We start from the raw sequence: 19,811 nt of genomic DNA, 5'->3' as shown, positions 1-19,811 counted from the left end.
TAATCTCAGGCAGGTTTCCACGTCTACAGTGGGAAAAACAAACGATTATACTGTATAAAAACCATATGAACGAAGTACATACATAGCAGTGTCCACTAGGGGCAGTAGTTGAGATACACATGGTCTTGGCTTGTTATTATTAAATTAGACAGAATGACCTCATCACACAGAGCAGTAAAACTATCATCTGAAAGGTGCTTTCAACAGAAATGAGTTCATTTCCATGAGAGATACATTTTCTTCACTCCAAAAAAGGAGTTATTAAAAAAAAAAAAACTTTCCATGCTCCTTATTAGTTGGTACTGGCAGTCTGGGGAAACAATAAAAGGAGACAAACACAAACTGAGAATCAGCACAATGACTTTCATGTAATAATCACTTGGGGTGCATTTATTAGGACAGAACGGTGTAGTTACCTTCACTTTGTTGATAAACCTTTTGTTAATGGTCCCGCCGAAAGCGCGCAGCAGTTTGGGTGTGGGGGGTTTGGGTCCGAACAGCGCCAGTCCTTTTTTCTTCTCTTCTTCAACTTTAGCTGCTGCTGGACCTTTGGCCTTCATTAGTTTCCTACAGAGGTACAGAGGTTTGTTTACTACAGCAGCATTTATTATTATCATGTGGAAACTTCATATCTCAGGGATTACATGTGTACTTATGTAATCCCTGACAGGAAGGGGAAGCTCACTGTTCAAAGGTATCCCAGCCTGATGAACATCACCAACAGCCCTTTTTCTGACGTCCACATAACACTTTTCTTTTCGCTTTGTTTGTGATCATGTGTTGTGTCTTTAAAACAACACAAACGTGCTGTTTTAAAGATCAGGCCTTGAAAATAAAAATAGGTCCACCCACTAACATGTGATTGTTTTCCTTGTGTGTAAAACTACCTGACTGGAATTTTATCTTAAAAATTGCTGCCATTTATACATGTTCACATACTTCCCCCTCACAGATAGTGTATCATTGGTTTCCAGTAAATAAACCACCAAGTACAGAATTTTAAGTTATTTTGTGAAATCAGCAGCAAATATTGAGTCAAATCCTTTGACTCACTTGCCCTTTCTGGCCAACACTTTCTGCGACTCCGGGTAATGAACCAGAATATCAAACAGGTCTTTCTTCTCCAGGACAAAGAGGTTGGCGAAGCCGTATGCTTTGACATTAGCTGTGCGCCTGTTCCCTCCATCTTTGGAGGACTGCAAGAGACTAAGAAACAGAAAGAGAAAACTTTTTCTCTTTGAATATTTCTAAATGTTTTTCTAAGTTCACTGATTGTGATTAAATGCCTCTGATGTTGATTAATTATCAGTATATATTTGTGCGCGTGTATCTGAACTCACCTGATTTCCCCAAAAACACAACCAGCTTTTAGTGTCACAAACACAATGCTGTTGTCGGGTCCTCCCACCACCTGCACCGCTCCACCTTTGATGATGTACATCTCTTTACCGATGTCACCCTACAAATAATTTACACAAATAAATTACTGAAGGGATGTTTTATGTGTATGTGCTTATAAAGGGCATTTTAGCTTTAAAAGAAGCCTGTGGTGGCCTTTTATATACACAGAACTTCTGAGATTAAAGTCATAAATTCAGACCTACAAGAACTCAGACATTCTTTGATATTAAAGTTGTAAATTTTGGAGGAAAAAAAAGTATTAACCTAGTAAAAAAAATCACTGTCATGGGCTGTTTCCTTTGATCCAGCATTTTGAGTTTCATTCCTTTTTGTATTATGATGATCTTGTTTGTGCAGTTTAGGCTTCAGCCAGTTCTGCTGATATTGAGCTCTGTTTCCCTATCTGGTCGTTAAGTGATGACGTGACGAATCCTACTTCCGGGCCTAAAGTAGTCTGCGTTTAATATGGCTTTTGTGTTGTTAACAAGTTTAATGTTTTGTATTTTCTTCTATTTAATCTCAAAAAGCTCCTAAAACAGTCAGTGATCACTGTTGACCTCCCTCGGCTTTTATTACCGCTAATCATTTATTTAAGCTCAGTTTTTAAAACCTTAGGATGTAACTACAGCCCAGCCCATGCAGCAGTATATGAATGACTAACCTCGTATTGTGGATGGATTATCTCAGTTGTTCTCCTGGCTGAAGTTTGGTCCTTTTACAGCATCCTGCCATGTGATTACATTTGTTCCTGACCACCGAGAACACTCAGCTTGTTCATATTATGCTAACATAGCTGTGTCGCTAGCGGTCACGTAGCACATCATTATATACCAGCTAGCCAAACTTCAGTAACCCTACAAACGTCACTGCTGTTTAGTTTTCTGTCTTCATTTATGTTGGAAGTGATAACAGAGCTGTACGTTTTAATTTGTTTCAAAAACTCCGCAGTCAGGACATGCTATATTGTATTTAGATAGAAGCTAGCGAGCTAACTTCCTGCTAACTTCTAACCCCGTTAAATGTCATAAATTCCGTTTTCATGGATGCCTGGATGTTAAACTCAATTGCTACACCTGGTAGAGCAGAACGCTGATCATTTTATTAAAGATGAAAGACTTTAGACAGTTTTTCATCTCTCAGTAATGCCATAGTGATCGTTTGATATATGGACCTGCAGCGGAGTTTAGGCCCAGACACGGCTAGTGACGTCAGACTTAACGACCGGATTTAGCTCTCGTCTGTCTGGGTTCCTCCCATGTCTGTGTCTTTCCACTATGTTGGTCAGTGTGCGTCAAGTCTCTGTGTTTAAGTCTCCCTCGCCCATTGTGTGTTTCAGAGATATCTTTGTCTCCCGTTGTCTCCCCTGTTTGTCATGTGTAATCTCCTTGTCCATTTAGGTTCCCCTTGTGTCTCTGTCCTCTGTGTCTCTCCCTCTGTGTTTGTGTTTATGTGCATGCGTCCCTTTTCCATTCCCTTGTTCCCCCTTCTTGTGCTCTTTCCATGTCTCCTGTCTGCCATGTTTATCCATGTTCCCTCGCCTGCTTCTTAACTGTCACCATGTCAAGTCCGTGTGTCTTAGTCTGTGTGCTTCCTGTTTTATTTTGACGGTGTCATGTTCCATGTGTTTAGTTTTGCTTCCCCTGTGGCATCATGTTCATTTGTATCAGCTGTTTCCCCGTGTGTTTCCACTTCCCCAGATCACCTCCTGTCTATATATAGTCTGTGAGTTTTCGTTAAGTCTTTGTCAGGTCGTCTGTTGAGTTGCCTCCTTGTTTCCAGGTTTTTCCATGTTCAAGGTTTTGATCTTTGTCTCTTTTTTTTTTTAGCATGTAGTTTCTCCCAGTTAGTTCTAGTTAGTTTTGCCTTAGTGTTCATCTGCCTTTTTTTGGTACCTTTACCCAGCCACAAATAAACCGCTCGCCCTTTGTTAAATTATAATTTTGCTCCAAGTGTCTGCATTTGGGTCATCCTACTGTCACCACACGGTCTGCCAGCGCAGACCCTGACAATGACCTATTTTATAAGATTATAAAGTAATTTTTCCAAATTTAAAAGTAAAATATGCAACGCTGTCTGAGGTTTTATCATAATTATGAATTTTAGAGAAACAAAGCTTGGATATTTTTGACGTTAAAGTGGCAAAAAAATAAGGTAGCTAAAAATGTACTCGACAATGGAGGATATGCAGTTGTAACTAATGCAAAAATCTGAAATGAAATAAGTGTGTTTTCCTCTGCCTCTTTACAGTCTGTATGCCTGTCATCATACGGTGAATCAGGGCTAAAATGAGTATCTCCTTATTGCCAAGTTTGATTACACAACATCAGTTTATCCTCCCCAGCACATTTTTACTTTTTTGTATTTAATGTCCCTCAATTGTTGGCATAAAATGATGATAAACTTAAAAAAAATGAAGTAATTTGTTGTGTTTCATTCACATTTGAAGTTGACGGTGATTGTGTAACACTTAACACACCTTCTTCACAACAAAGTCTCCGGGCAGATAAATGATTGACTTGAGCCTCAGCAACATGTCCACTAACATCTGCTGGTCACAGCCCTGTGGAAACACATGAAGATATTTAACTGACCAACCATCTCCCAGTCTCCCAGTTACTGTCTGGGGTATATATTTATTTTTTCTAATGAGTGTACACCTTGAAAAGATCAATCTTCTGGAAGGTCGCCAGGTTGATGTCCACAGCAATGGCTGTTCTCATCACTAGAGGCATCTTGTCCAGCAGCTCGGACTCATCTGAAAACACGGAGATGAAACATCATTATTTAATTCAGTGTTAAAACTTTCTGCACATGGCACAATAGTAGGACTGACGTCTGATTTGTGTCGTATAATTAAAGCGTTTCTCACACACTCTTAAAGACTGAAATGAAGATTTTATCTAGTGTCTACTGACCCAGCATGCCCTGAGCGTCCCAGGTGTAGGTGTACCAGGTGCGGACTCGGTTCTGTATCAAAGACGGGATATGATTGGTCACCATGTACTCCACAGTGTTGTCCATGGAAGAACGGAAGTAAGTCTGTCCTGCTGTCGCTGCACCAATGACATCTCTCATCTGAGACATTATGATGATAAGAAGAAATCCTTTGTTTAAACTAAATAAATGCTCCTCTCACTTAGACATTAGAATGAATGTGCTTTTGTTGTTTTTGACAGTCAAGACATCACAGGGAACCAGTGAAATACTATAGACAGAGTAATGGATACTGGAGTATTGCAGGTTTATTCATCTATCTACATAAACAGGACAAGTGGGGGAGAATAAGAGACAATCGTTTACTACTACTAGTACTACTTGCAGTTAATGATGCTAAAAGGATGCTAATCAGGACTCCAGGTGAAGTGAGGATGCTGGGGGCTGTGACTCATGCTATGGGGCAGAGTGTCCTCTGTGTTACCTGTCCAATCAAACTGGAGAACACAAAGACGCCCAAGAAAAAGTTAGTCAGCTGAAAGGTAATCTCAAAGACGGTTTCGGGTTCATTAAGACCCCCGATGTTGATCAGACTGCGGACAGCAAAGTAGTAACAACGCAGGTACCTGTGGAGAGTTTTGGGGGGGTGTCAGAGAGGGGTGTCATAAACTGTATTGGATGTTTTGGGGTCGTGTGGGGGAAAATGGTGTTTGTTTCTTTGTTTTGCATAAAATGGCAGTGGTGGGTTCTGGGTACGTTTGAGTGATTTCCTTGATGTCTTGCTGAAATTGCTTTAGCTTCCTAAAGAGAAAAAAATATTAAAAGAAAAGAGAAAGTAAAATAACAAAAATGCTACGAGAAAGAAGCTACCTGGCCAAGCATGGTGGACATAAAGAATGCCCCGAAAAGGTAGTTGGTCATCTGAAAGATCAGCCCGAATGTGGTGTCAGGAGTTGGTAACTCGGCGATCAGTAGCAGGGACTTCTCGGCATAGAAGAAGCAGCTGAGGTAACTGCAGCCACAGCATCAGCAGCAAACATGGGACATATGAAAGATTTTGACTGGATGCTTTGTGAGCTGGAACTCATAACTCTGTGCAATAAACCAGAGACTTTTTTTTAGGTAATTTTGTTTCTTTGCTATAACTTTTTGTTATGCATTGCTAACATTATCCTCCTGTGTGCTCATTTTCTACCTTTCTGTATCATGTTGGTGCGTGAACATGTTTAATATGGTCATTTGTGAGTACAGATGTTCCCCTAGTCACTGTTTTCAAACCATCAGCCAATCATTAGAAAGTTGCACAGAGGGAGGGAAGAAAAAACAGTTTGTTGTAACTGTGACTCGTGCACAGTGTTGGGGAGTAACAGAATACATGTACTGCCGTTACGTATTTAAAATACAAAATATGAGTAACTGTATTCCATTACAGTTACCGTTTAAAAAGGTGTATTCAGAATACAGTTACTTTGCTGAAATAAAGGGATTACACGGCGGTATTTTCCTGTTTGATATGTTCGGCTATGCTCTCTCTATTTTTGGTTTCCACGCCGGTGGAAACCCAAACAAAACACGCATTAAGAGGCTCAAATGCCTGTGTCTCAATCTCGCGTCTCATAATGATGTGAAGAAATATTTTAAAAAATGATTTAATATGAAGGCAATAGGCAGAATGCTACAGGCATAGCTCTAAAGAATGTAGCCTGATGGGCAGTGTAGTCCGTGCTGCAGGGAGAATGGACTGCCATACACGTTATGTGTCTGTGAGCGAGGGAGGGAGAAAAAGGAAAAGTACGAGCTGTCATGAGCAAAAACGGGAGCTGGAAGCATGTAAATATAATAATAACCACTGCAGCCAAGAAGAGAGCCTGATGAGCCCAGTTGTAAGTAAGCTATTAAGACTCGACTGTACACCGTGTTCGTGTTTTCCTCCAAAACAATAAGTTCGGTTGGAGCAGCCTTTCAACGCCTCTCTCTGTCTCTCGCTAGCAAAGTTGACCCAGACAACAAAGTAAAGCTAGTTTTCAACCACGAGCGCGACACGAACCCAACGTATTAGCCAGAGGTCCCTTTATGGTTTTACGCCTTTACGGTTCAGAGCCGCGGACCTGTTTTATATACGCGGAATAGTTTTCTATACGAGATCGCTGCAAAAAGTGCAGTTACCTAATGTCCACCCTGTTACTCATTTTATATTAAGATTTAAAAATCTAGTTGGTATTGGTATAGCGAGTAACCTTCAGTAATAGTAATAAATCACACAGCAATAGTACATTCATGTAGTTGTAAAAAAGCATGATAATATATTAAGTAATCCAAAGTATTCAGAATACGTTACTCTCATTGAGTAACGTAACGGAATACGTTACAAAAACATTTTGGGGCATGTATTCTGTAATCTGTAGTGGAATACATTTTAAAAGTAACCTTCCCAACACTGCTCGTGCAAAAGCTACTCTAGCAGAGTCTCAGAATACAGTATGAGCATGCTAGGTCCACATCAAGAGTTGGCAGAAAAAAAGATGAGAAAATCCCTCCAACTCAAACACAAGTGGCTGTATAGAAGTGCTGTACTTACGCGCTGCCTAGGCCGGAGTAGACCCATTTAGTTTTACCAATGCCCTGATATTCTGAGGCCACATAGTAGAAGCAGGCATTAAGGTGGAGCATGAAGAGCAGATAGCCAATTGTGCGAATCACTCTAAGAGGGGTATAAAGAGAGTTATTGATATGGCCACATTTTGACATTTTTGCTATCTCAGTTAATTGCATTGTATACTGGATGGATCAGTGGGTGGATGGATGGATGGATGGATGGATGGATGGATGGATGGATGGATGGATGGATCGGTGGATGGATGGATGGATGGATCGGTGGATGGACGGATCGGTGGATGGATGGATGGATGGGTTGGTGAATGGATGATGGATGGATCGGTGGATGGATGGATGGATCGGTGGATGGATGGACGGATGGGTTGTGGATGGATGGATGGATCGGTGGATGGGTGGATGGATGGATGGATGGATCGGTGGATGGATGGGTTGGTGGATGGATGGATGGATGGATGGATGGATGGGTTGGTGGATGGATGGATGGATGGATGGATCGGTGGGTGGATGGATCAGTGGGTGGATGGATGAATGATGGATCGGTAGGTGGATGGATGCATGGATGGATGGTCTTACCTCCAGATGTAAGCCTTGGCCATGATGCTCTCTAGACGATCACTGAACTCAAAAAATGTGTCGATCTTGAAAACAGGTGAGGAAATGTGAGCCAGATGAGAGCCAAAGTACATTTAATAGGCGTTGTTTATTGTCTCATTCATCTAAACATTATTTAAGTAGATTTACCTTCAGTAGACGATTGAGTCTGAAGGCAGATTTGAATCCAAATTGGATGTACAACAAGTCAAATGGCAAGACTGACACCACGTCTGCCTGTGAAAGAGACAGACAGCTGTAAGGCCGCTGACTCTAATTAAGTACTTAACTTCAAAGCTCAAGGGATTTAAGTGATCATACCAGGAATCTCTCTGAATCTCTGTAGTGCTTCTTTGTCATCACTCTGTCTTTCTGCAAGGGAATAAAAGTGACTTTGTCATTCAGGCCAGTGTTATTCTCTGTCAGCAGTCAGGATCATTTCCCACTTACAATGATGTCTCCTCCTTTGACGAACTGTTTGCGGGGCTGGGAGATGACAGAGTCCACCAGGTATATGATGTCAGCCAACACATCCAGGGTGAACCAGTAAGGGATGGAGATCTCAGTGTGGTAGGGGAAGCACAGACGGGCCGTGATGAACCACGTGTTGTAGTTAATGGCCACAGTCACCAAGCTTAGCCATGCAATGTAGCGACGGTCCGTGAAAGGGTCTATGGTTTGCCCAAACACAGAGTCCATCAGGTCCTCGAATGGCTTCAGCACAGTGTCCACCACTGACCACATTGCCTCGGATATCCTGGTTCTTATACTCTTCTTCTCCTCCTGCTGTTTGGCCTCTGCTGTCTTTTGTTCTGCTTTCTTTTGCGCATCCTCCTTTTTCTTCTTCTCCTGCTCCTCTTTTTTCTTCTTGTCTGCCTCCTCCTTCTTTATCCGCGCCTCCTCTGCCTGTTGTTTCCTTTCCTCTATGACTCTGTTGTAGTCGTCTTTGCGTAGCAATGGCGCTGAAAGGATAAAGGGGCGGAGTGAGCGACAGTTAAATATTAAGAATTAGTTTCCTTACTGCCCCATGAAAACAATAACATCCACAGATGTTAGAAGTATTAGAAAATCTGCAGCACTGAATGGTTTTGTGTTGGCACTCACTGACAGGAGGGGTTATCTCAGGGGATGAAGCATACTGATCAATCACTTTCTCCTTGAAGAGCTGCTTTCTTTCTCTCATGTTTATGATTATGGCTCTGAGGTGCTCATCTGAGTACTTGTTGATGACTATGGGGGGAGGTGGAGGGGGGACTCCCTCCTCTCTGAGGAAGCAAAATAAGAAAGTTGCGCTAGTTATTGGCAGTGAGTGAGTTTCTGATGTCACGAGGATCATAATCATAAAAACTCCTAAAAATCCCTGATGTGAATGAGAAATTTCAACCAATTAAAAAAAAAGAACAAATCAGGAAAAGTTGTGTAATAATCAGAGACTCCACTCAGCATTAATGATTCAACACCTGTTCTACTCCAGCATTTAAAGTTGCCTAGAGGTAAGATTTTACTCTGAAAAATCTGGAACTTTACTTTAACATGCATTAAAAGGTTTTCTGGTCATATATCTGCAATCCCAAACTAGCCAGGCTCACATTCTTTCAGTTTAATTTTATTTGTGTAGCACCAGCTCACAACAACAGTTGTGTCGAGCCACTTTATATTTTAACAACCCTACAATGATAGAGAGAAAACCCCAACAATCAAACCCTATGAGCAAGCACTTGGCGACAGTGGGAAGGAAAAACGCCCTTTTAACAGAAAGAAACGTCTGACAGAGGGAGGGGCAACGATGTTCACGATATAAGGAAGACGGTCGAAACTCACATAACTTGAGTGGAGTGTTCTTTTAAATTGTCTCATCTGGACATATATAAAGTACAGTGTTGGGCAAGTTACTTTGATTTTCCCTCTACATTTCACCTTTAAAAACTATTTACTTTGCCTTGTTTGGTATCATCCTTTTCAGAACAACCTCACGAGTCTGAATTTACAGTTATGTTTTCATTTTGACATACTGTATTTGACATACTTCTGTTTAATCAGTTTTCTGTTTGACGTTTATTCAGCTGTGTGAAAATCCCGGAGGAACCCACCCGATGGATTAATAAAGTTTTATTTAATCTAATAATCTAATAACTTAATCTCAGCCAAAACCGATTTACTCCGGAACAAATAAAACACAGAAAAAAGGCAAACAATTACATTTTTAAGTTATCCGAGTGACTTATATATCATGTTTAACCTGAGTAGCGAAAGAGCGGGGGTCTGAAAACGATGAAGCCGGGAGTCCGCTGCTCTCGCCGGCTCAAGTGACCATTATATTGAAATGTTTCATTATTGGAAACATTTTAAGAGATACTTATTATTCTTAACATCTTAACAGATACTCTGACCCGTAACTATCATAAAACGCTTCGACCGGAAGTAGACACCTTTTGCGCATGCAGGGTTCCAATCGGGTTTCCGGTACGGATCGGGTAGTGACAGACCCATCCTTCAAATTCGGGGAAATGAAGGACGCATTTGTCAGCCGCATTTGAAGGAGTCAACGAATTGGGACAGCCTTCGTCGCCTGGCTGTGACGTAATCGGCCTTCAAATGCGGCCTCCGGAGGATGCAGCCGACGTTTTGGGACACAGCTAATATAAGGGCTGTGTCCCAATTCAGAGACCGCACGCTTGGAGTGCGCATTTCGAGACCTATTACGTCACCGCGACGACGGCTGTCCCAATTCGAAATGTACTCCAAATGCGCTGTCGATTTCCCCAAATATCAAGCGTGGTCCAGTGCACGCTTCGTGGTCCCATATATCCCACAATTCATAGCGCGGCGGTGGGTGTGGATAAGTTTGCAGAGAAATACGGCAGATGGCAGAAGCGGGGCGGCCGAAGAGTAAACTTTCAAAAGTAAGTACTGAATATTATGTCACTTATTTATGTGCAAATGTTTAATAATAAAAACATTACTGTTGGCCACATGTCGGCAAAGTTACAAACATTAGCGATGTTTCTACTAACTTGGTTTTAAAGCCTTTACTGTAAAATATACGCCGTTCAATAGTCGGCCTTAATCCTACAGAGAATGTGATGATTTCATGGATAATTAAAGTCAGTCATATATCCACAAACACAACAAGCTGAAAGTCAGGATGAGGAAGAGGAGGAGGAAGAGCCAGCAGCAGCTGACAGATGGAGAGAACAGACAGACTGTTCCCTGTTTGTGAAGGACTGCTAGGAAAGTTTAGAATAACTAACTGTCTGTCCTGAATCAGTCTTATTAGTTAATGTTCAAATAATTTGATCATTCCAGTGTTTTCAGTGTGGGAGAAAGTACTCAGGGCCTTCAAGTTACACACTATGAAAGGCAGCAACAAGTTTAATATTCAGAAACCTAAAGTATGTATCAGCAGCATAATGGAGCTAAAAATAAATGTTTGTTTCAGTTCTATGAAGCTTTGAGTATTTTGGATTAGTAGCACTGCTGTGTTTGTTGCATCATATTGCTGTAATTGTTTATATGCTTTATATATTCTGAGGTAAGTTGATCTATAGTGTTACATCATATTCTATAAGGATGTTATGTGTTTGTAGACTTTCTGCCCAGTTTGACCCATTTAGCAGAAGTCAGCCAGTTTAAGGCTCTAATATCTATTCTGTTGTGACTTAAAGCAGTTATGACATTGTATGATTTTCTCACCCAATAAAGGAATATTTCATATATCAGTCTACTCTTCATTTTATCAGAAACAGTTTTCACAGCTCATACATTTTCTTTTTATATGTAAGCATTGAGTCTAATGTAATAATGCCAACAAATTAAACAAACAATATTTGTCTCTTATATATAATACATCTATATATACACTGTCAAAGATACTTGTCTTTGAGTGAAGATTTAAGGTGATAGGAAATATAAATAACTGCAACTTGAATCTTTGACACAGAGTTCAAGCTCACTGCTGTAATATATCATAATAATCTGACAATAAATATAATATTGGCCATATTATATTTACATTACCAAAGTGAGATGACTTTAGTCTCATGAACAACATTAGCTAATTGTTATTTACTAGCTAATCTTGAAATGACTGTTTAGTACAGAAATGAAGCCCAACAATCATGTTTTACAGTCCTGTGGTCTCAGCCTCAGATACTCAAATAATCACAGTGATGTCATAAAACATGAATGAACAACAAAACATTTTTTCTCCTTTATTTCTGTCACACAATGCTGTATGAAACGTTTCTCACGGTTAGTATCATGGTTGCTAGGCAACCTGAGCAGCGCAACGAAGGCTAGACCGTCCCATTTCACAGCCTCTCACTTCCGCACTTCCCGTACTTGTTGCACTGTCCATAGTACGTGTACTGCGCGTACTCCAAGCGTGTGGTCTCTTAATTGGGACACAGCCAAGGAGTGCTGGAGAGAGTATGACCGTGCAGCGTTTAAAGCGTGGAAGTACTGACCTTACTCTGAGTTTGATGTGACAAAAACATTAGGGTGTGCTGTTCACTGTGTTGGAAGAAAACTTCTTTTTACAGCGAAAAAAACCCTAAACCTGCCACAGGAATGTGAAATTCACAGAGAAACTGCCATATCCTTCCACTGACATGACGGCTGCAGCACACCTGCACCAGGGCAAACCTCCGCCTGCCCCACTCCTGTTAAACAGGTGAAAATAGAGCAACGGGCCGCTGAGGTTTTGATTTTATTTATTTTCTGCTGTGTTTTACTTGCATCTATTTGAAAGAGTGAGTGTAAATACAAAAACCTATTTTATTTTATGTGCTGGAAGGTTTAAATATTAAACAAATTTTTTTCCAGTCAGAGAATGTTGCATATACTTTAATTTTTGGTTGATGCATAAAGTTAAAAGATTAAAACTAATAAAACAAATTTTAAAAAGAGACATTTGATTTCATTTTATGATGGATTATGCAGAAAAAGTAGAATTGGGCTGAAAGATCTATTGCTTTATTACCTAATTAGGGGATAAATCATGTTTTTAAAAAGTAACTAAGTAACTAATTACTTTCATAAATAAGTAATTAGTAAAGTAACGGGGGAAGTAATCAGTAATTAGTTACTGATTACGTTTTTCAAGTAACTTGACCAACACTGAAGACAACACATTAACTACACGCTCTCTCTCTTTTTCTGCTGTCTTTCTTTCTCTCTCTCTTGCTGTCACTCCTAAAACTTCTAAAACTTCACCCTCTTCCTAAACAAATATAATTTTTTGATTGGTCGGCATGGTACATTTTTCCACCAACACGAACGGGCTGTTTTTTGTGTCGTTTTTAAATTTTTTGGTCATAAGCAGAGAGTTCTTGCCAGCGCTGTCCTTAGACGTTAACGTGACGAAACTATTCAGGAAAAAACGCCGCGTATATATTGTTTATCATGATTCTGGTTTTACGTGGCCTATCTGCACAATTTAAAAACTGGTATATATCACCTTGTTGCTTTGTCAGCTTAAAGTGGTCATGTGATTGGCTTACCAGGACTACTTTATTCTTCCTCAGTCAAACAGCAGCACTCATGCGATTGTTTTGTCCCCCTGAGCTCCAGGTGTTGTGCCAAAAAGTGATCGTCTTCCAGAAAGTGATTGCCGTCCGCGGGAGCGCGTGCAGCTGCTTAAAGCTGTAGCGCCCAGATTACTTACATACACAGCTACTTCCGTGCAACTGATATAAGGTGCAGCAAGCTGAACACAGCTTCAACCGTCTGTTGAAAAATAGTAACGCAACCACGCCGCATTTTCTTGTTAGTAACAGTAACGGCGTTGTAACAATAGGAATAGTAATTAGTTAGATTACTTGTTACTGAAAAAAGTAACGCCGTTACTTGTAACTCCGTTATTCCCATCACTGATAAAGTATAATACACATTTAAGGTATATAAATGTAGAAATATTCTATTCAGTGCATTGGGACAATCCTCAGTGTTTATTCCAGTTTACAATCGTTCCCTTTTCATTCAGGTTCCAGCTCAGTACCTGTGATTTGAAACGCTAAAAAGAGTGAATCACAGAGATAAATAACTTGTGACATAAGAAGGATCACATTACACGGATAAATGCAATCAGCCAAGTGGTGTTCACTGCAGAGCCAATTGGATGGAGTCCAGCTTCACCTGTTTGTGGTTAAGGTTAGGGCACTTTGGGTCAGGGAGGACAGATCTAGAGGTCAGGCCAGCTGTGAGAATGATGGATGCTCTCCCTCTAGTGGATAAAATTCTGTAGTGCCTTTGACAGAACAATACACCATGTTTAAACTGACACATCCAACATGCTGAGATCAGGCCCTGCAGTCAAATTAAACTCAGTACATTTTCACACTTAATTGTCAGGTTGTTTTTCCATCGTTTCTTTCATTGTTTTCAGTGTGTAAATGGTACACTGTGCTGGCTGGAGTACCGCCCCTGGTTTGTGGAAACTAAATGAAAGAAAGTTAAAGAAAGTGAGCCAACGCCGTGGTGACACCGGTTCTGGTCGGAAGCCTTTGCAGACTTAATCAACCCTAAAGGTGATGGAGCATTTCATCTCACTAATATGCCTCATAAAAGAAGAAGGACGCATACTTGGGCGGTTTATATATGAGAAGGCCACAGAGTAAACCACACACACTTCAGGTTTTGTGTAGCACTGGCAGTAAAAAATGTAGTTTTCTAATATCACAGAAATCTGCACACTTTGTTAAAGATGCCAGGAGGTGAGTTATAGACGGTGTTGTGAAAACAGCACTGGAGTCATCCCAGTCTAGCTCTTCTGTAGAGTACCTCAAGATCCCCTCTGAGCTCTGACACTATTTATTCCACAAATTACTTTAGCTGCTGGCTGACACTGACCCCACCACCACCACCACCACCACCACCACACACACACACACACACACACACACACACGCTACCTGTCCTCCACCTGGAGCCTCTGGCTCTTGCCACCATTGTTGTGTCATATATATCATATCCTCGTTGAAATCCAACCTGTGCTTAGAACTACGAGGATCTGCCTCTACCTGTCGCCTTCATAGTGTTTATTGAGGGACCAGAAGCAGCTCTGGTGAGCTCCTTAAAACCTAAAGAACTGAAAATCTTTTAATCCACTTTCAGGCCATCCCTCTTTTAATATGCATGTTGCTCCAGCGGGTAAAGATCTCACATGCTGCGCTTATCTCCGTGGGCACCCTGCCTCCCTCTCCGCCCTCTTGCCAGGGAATCCGATTAATTAGCGTCCATGGGGTGATTACTTTGATACAGGTTTGTCATGTCACTTGGCAGGTGTGTGTTTGCAGTGAGCTAAAGTGGAGTTTGGAGGCTGGGCTGATATTCTGAGGATAAACACACTGTAACTACTCTCTGTAAACACTTTTGACTGCCGGTGCACCCACTTTCAAATGAAATGTGCCTGGAAAAAATTAGGTAGAAGAAACAACACTGCAAGCGCAGGTCTTACCCCTCAGCTCCAGCTTGATCAGGGTTTGGTGGAGGAGCCGGAGCCGCGGCTGGAGCTGGAGCTGGAGCTGGGGCCGGAGCTGGGGCCGGAGCTGGTGCCGGGGCCGGAGCTGGAGCTGGGGCCGCTGATGGTGCTGGTTCAGGGGCTGGGGGTGGTGCCGGTGATGGAGCTGATTCTAAGAAAGGGGGAAAAAATCCTACGTTTACTTTGGCTTTTCAAGATTGTTAGAAATGGTCCTCACCTCCTGGAAGAAGAATAAAAAATGTTTGATCTTACCTAATTATTTATTTTTGCATTGTTTGTTTTCCTGTAAAGCATTTCTTTTAGACATCTTTATAAAAATATTACACATTTAGAAATATAACCGTAACAATACATTAGATTAAATTTGATATTTATAATGGTTTCTGTTTTCCCATTTATTTCTTTTAATTGCTAATTTTGTCATCATTGTATTATGTGTTTTCCTTATAGTCCCTGTAGTCTTATAACTGCTTGTCATCCATCTGTGAAGCAACTAAAAACTGTACATTTGTTCATCCTTTTTTTAGATTAGATTAGATTAGATGAAACTTTATTAATCCCTCGGGTGGGTTCCTCGGGTGGGTTTGGCATCTTTGTTGCGCTGGTTATGTGAAACCATTTTTATTTAGTTCATCATCTATTAAAAATACCTGTAACATCTGTAAAAGAAAGAGACGAGACACTGAATATGACATTTGAGGGATTGATTATTAGCTGGCCGTGTTTCTGTCCGGCCTTCAGACACATTAGGCAACCGTGAGATCAGCAGAATGAAGTAACAGAACCTGGATGGATGATGGAGACAAACCTGATGTTATTCACTCCGGCTCCAAAAGGCCATTCAAACTTTCAGCAACACAATCAACAAATCAGTGAAATTCAATTTCTTGTCGAGCTCAGCAGTCGAGGAAACTCAACTAAAATGGAAACGGTCAGCAGGCACTAGAGAAGTCGTCCAACGCTGAACGTTTCATATTGGACATTTGTCCAAAGGCTTTCTCTTATTTTGGTCCCTTTTTGTCACTCGTTTGGCTGTTTGGGCTTTATAACTATGACGTATCTGAATCCTCATGATGCTCTACAGCTTTATACAAATAACAAGAATAAACAGAATAATACACGAGGCTGACTGAAGTGTGGAGGTGTTTCAGTAACACTGGGTTTCACTGCAGTATCTAATTAGCAAATACATTTGTAAAGAAGCTTATTATGCAGTAAAACGTTACATAAGTAAACCAGTCATACTTATTTCCCTTGTAATGGTATAAACAAGTGTTGTATTTATGTGTGAAGGTAATGGATATTGGTGGATTTAGATGTGGGTGTTTGGCCTATTACGTTGATTTGTCAGTTGCATTTGTATTAGTATGTCTTTTAAAAAAAATGATGATGCATGTGTTTCTATTTGCTCTATGACGTGTGCAGGGACAACAAACCCTTTGTCATGTTAGATGAATAGTTTTTGTACACAGACCCTGACAAATAAAGAGGGAAACCAAAATGAAGCGAAATTTAAAATAATCCATATTTTCTCATGTTCCCAACATATTAACAGTCAGTCTTGTTTTAATTTCACAAGATGGGACAAAAAAAAAAGGAACTCTGTAAACTTTTCAGCTGTTAGAATGACTCACCCTGTGGTCTGTCCACTTTCTTGTCTTCATTCTCCTTCTCAGCTGGCTTCTCCTCCTGCACGACAAATCAACATTTTTTCTTCTTCACAAAATCTGACGCCTGGCTCCATTTGTCAAACAGTGGCCATTAAGAGTGACGCTTTAATTTCAGTGGCAGTTTTAAAGAATGGTGAATTCAGCGTTTGACAAATGACTGCCTCTCCTGATAGACACTTTTAAAAACAGGCTGCGTTCATGATGAAACAAATTTCGAAGTGCCCGTTTGGGTAATGAGTGATTTCAATGAGGTAGCGAAACAATTTTATTTGATTTTTTTTTTTCTGTTTTGCTGCCAGGATACAGAGCAGCTGGTTGAATGATAGAGGCAGACAAGACGCCACTGCTCATGTCTGTAACCAGTCAAAAATCTGGTTGACAATAACGATTTATTATAGTTAGTCTAATAACTGAATATACAGACAGAACACATACCTTGGCTGGAGGTGGAGGTGGAGGTGGAGCTGGGTCAGGGGCTTTGCTAGTAGTCCCAGAGCCCTCTGGCACCTGCGGGCCGCTAAAGAGACCCTTCAACTTTGCAAACATGTCTAAAAACCTACAAGTGCATCAGCCGTACTGCCTGCTGCTTGTATGAGGGGAGTGTGGCGGGAGCCAAGGATCAAAACGATCCCGCAACTAGTCTGATCCCCTTCACTCCGCCTACCTTTTCTTCTCCACCTGTTTTAATTCAGCGTGTCCTCATAACCAAATTGGCCCTAATTGCATTACTGTATTTAGCAGGACTAATACTCTTGCACCGAGCATAGCCCCCACCATCAGCAGTGACATGTCAGCCCATCCCTCAATTGGCTTAGGGGTGACCACTAAAGCAGGGAGGGCTGCTTAAACAGCATGCATGCGTGCGAATGTCTGTGGAGCACACTGTCATTCTTCTTATTGTAAGTGACACACTCTTGAGTCATGATACATTTTTAAAAAAACTGCCATTGCCGTTGAATGTATCATTGAAAAAGGATGGAAGACAGTGATCAAACAAAGTCCACATAGTGGGTTTGAATAACCCAATTAGATATACACCAGCTCACTGAGAGGTCAAAGTGATACTGTGCCCTTTCACTGAGTTAAAATGGGTCATGAGTGCGTCATGCCCGCTGCTCTCATTTACTCACTGTAGTACTTTGCTGTCTGAAGCAGGGCAGGAGGGAATCAAACAGGCTGAGTCTCAGTGCAGGTAATCAGCTCATGTCCATGGCCAGTTTGGAGATGGCTTACGTGTGGACCTGGGAAACATTTTTAGAGCTAAAAACAAAACTAAAAGTTGTTGAGAGCTTCTCTTCTCTGTTTAGTGTGCAGTCGGGAGTGCAAGGCACAGCTCTCGCCTCGTCAGCACTTTTACTAATCTCTCTAAACAGATACCTGCAGATGGCCAACGGCAGCAGCACTGCAGCTTGCATGTTGGCTGCAGGGTCAAACTATTCATAGCATTCAGCAAAACGAAGCAGTGACCGTGATGCTGTTGTCTTCACTCTGAATATGAGGAATTCTTTCATATTCTTTCACAGTACGTTAGCTAAGTTAGCTAAGCTTTCAACATGATGAGAGGTCCACTGTTTAACAGCTTACGGCAGTCACAGCAAGACTGAAAAGACACTTCAAAGTAAAAACTGAAAATGATTGTAAGTGTATGATGGCGCTGGTTTGTAACTGTGCCACTCTGAAGTCTTTCACATTTAGAGCTAAATGTTACAGATAACCATAATTATAATGGTTCATACTTCAGAGCTACAGTGCTGTGAAAAAGTATTTTTCTTTCTTCTTTCTTCTTTTTCTCCCTTCCTGATTTCTTAGGTTTTTTTGTGAATATTTTTCACACATGTTCCAGATCATCAAACTGTAATATTAGACAAAGAGGGAAAAGCCACCCAAACGTACCTGTCATTGTGTGAAAAAGCAACTTCCTCTCTTTTTAAATTAAACATTAACTGTGATTATTCACATTTTTTGGAAAGCTGAGTTTTGTTTCAGTAGCACTCTGAGTTGGTGAATTAGCAAATCACTTAAACAGAACCTGGCAGACAAAGTAAAGTAGGCTAAAAGATCTCTAAATGTAGCGCACCACACCGCGATCTAAAGAAACAGCTGAGTCACCGATATCTATCAGTCTGGAAAGTCTGGAAAGAGTCCCGTTACATCTGGAGTAATTCTGCCAGAGGTTTCTTCCTGTTACAGTTTTTTCTGATTGCTTAAGCACATTTTTTGTAACTATTGGCTATTTTTGCAAAACTCTACACACAAATAAGAAAACCTGTCACCCAATTATCAAAACATTGTAGTTCTCTTGCAAAAGCGAACACAGCTAGATTAACTCTTCACACCTTCGTAAAAATGGTGTTTTCGTATCAAACAGTACACACAAGCCATCATCTACTAAGCACACAATGCGCTAACTGCACACTGATGGTATGAATAAAAAACACATCTGGCTTTTGCTTTCTCTGTGCACAAGGTAGGCTATGTCAGTTAACTTCAAGTACTATTATTCACACACATCAAAACAAACATAAGTGTTTATTTCCAAGTATAGGATTATTTGCAATCGCCATATTGACTATATGGGTTTCTTGTTCTGCAGTGAACATGCTTCCTCTGCCCCCAGCATCTGGTCGTCTAGCAATTCTGTAAAGTAACAATTTCAGTATTTTTACATCTATGGTATTGTTGTGCTACAAATCTTAGTGCAAAGTGACTGTACTAACTGATTCTCATTTCAAAATGTCCTTATGATGCTTGCTACAGAGTAGTGGCTCGAGTTAGGCTGAACCCGTCGGCCAGCTTCCCTCAGGGTCATTCCACGGTTGATTACATGGTCCACTATTGTAGCTCTGATGTCATCAGCAATTCTATTTCTTACTCTTCTTACCCTTCCTCTCCCCCCTCCTCGTCCTCCTCTCCCCCCTTCTCATCCTCCTCTTGCTCCTCCTTGTCCTTGTCGTCCTCTTCATCCTACTTCTTCACCTCCACGTCCTCTTCCTCGGCCTCCTCTACTTCTCACTCTTCCTGCTCCCTCCATTGTACTCCACACACAGAGCTTACCTGTATTATAGTGCTTAGGCTGATTGCAAAGTGAACTAATTATCTAAAAAAGTTTTCACAAGTGA

At 41.0% G+C, this 19,811-nt stretch overlaps 1 protein-coding gene across 1 annotated transcript; it reads right to left on the bottom strand.

The window, feature by feature from the left end:
- Positions 1-235: 235 nt before the first annotated feature.
- On the bottom strand, positions 236-17,238 carry LOC102786416 (cyclic nucleotide-gated channel beta-3-like). Its single transcript, XM_087845600.1, has 17 exons — positions 17,128-17,238; positions 16,657-16,711; positions 14,999-15,173; positions 8,647-8,807; positions 7,993-8,504; positions 7,864-7,914; positions 7,693-7,779; positions 7,525-7,589; positions 6,914-7,036; positions 4,820-4,961; positions 4,317-4,476; positions 4,059-4,156; positions 3,878-3,961; positions 1,341-1,459; positions 1,054-1,206; positions 417-567; positions 236-310 (listed from the first exon to the last, which is right to left on the bottom strand). The coding sequence occupies exons 1-17, from the start codon at positions 17,236-17,238 to the stop codon at positions 293-295; spliced, it is 2,265 nt and encodes a 754-aa protein (XP_087701726.1). The 3' UTR covers positions 236-292.
- Positions 17,239-19,811: the final 2,573 nt, after the last annotated feature.

Source organism: Neolamprologus brichardi, chromosome 9 (assembly GCF_056152115.1).
Source record: "Neolamprologus brichardi isolate AB-2024 chromosome 9, ASM5615211v1, whole genome shotgun sequence".
Classification (NCBI taxonomy): domain Eukaryota; kingdom Metazoa; phylum Chordata; class Actinopteri; order Cichliformes; family Cichlidae; genus Neolamprologus; species Neolamprologus brichardi.
Note: the sequence above shows the minus strand (reverse complement) of the source record. Positions and strands in the feature narration are given on the sequence as shown.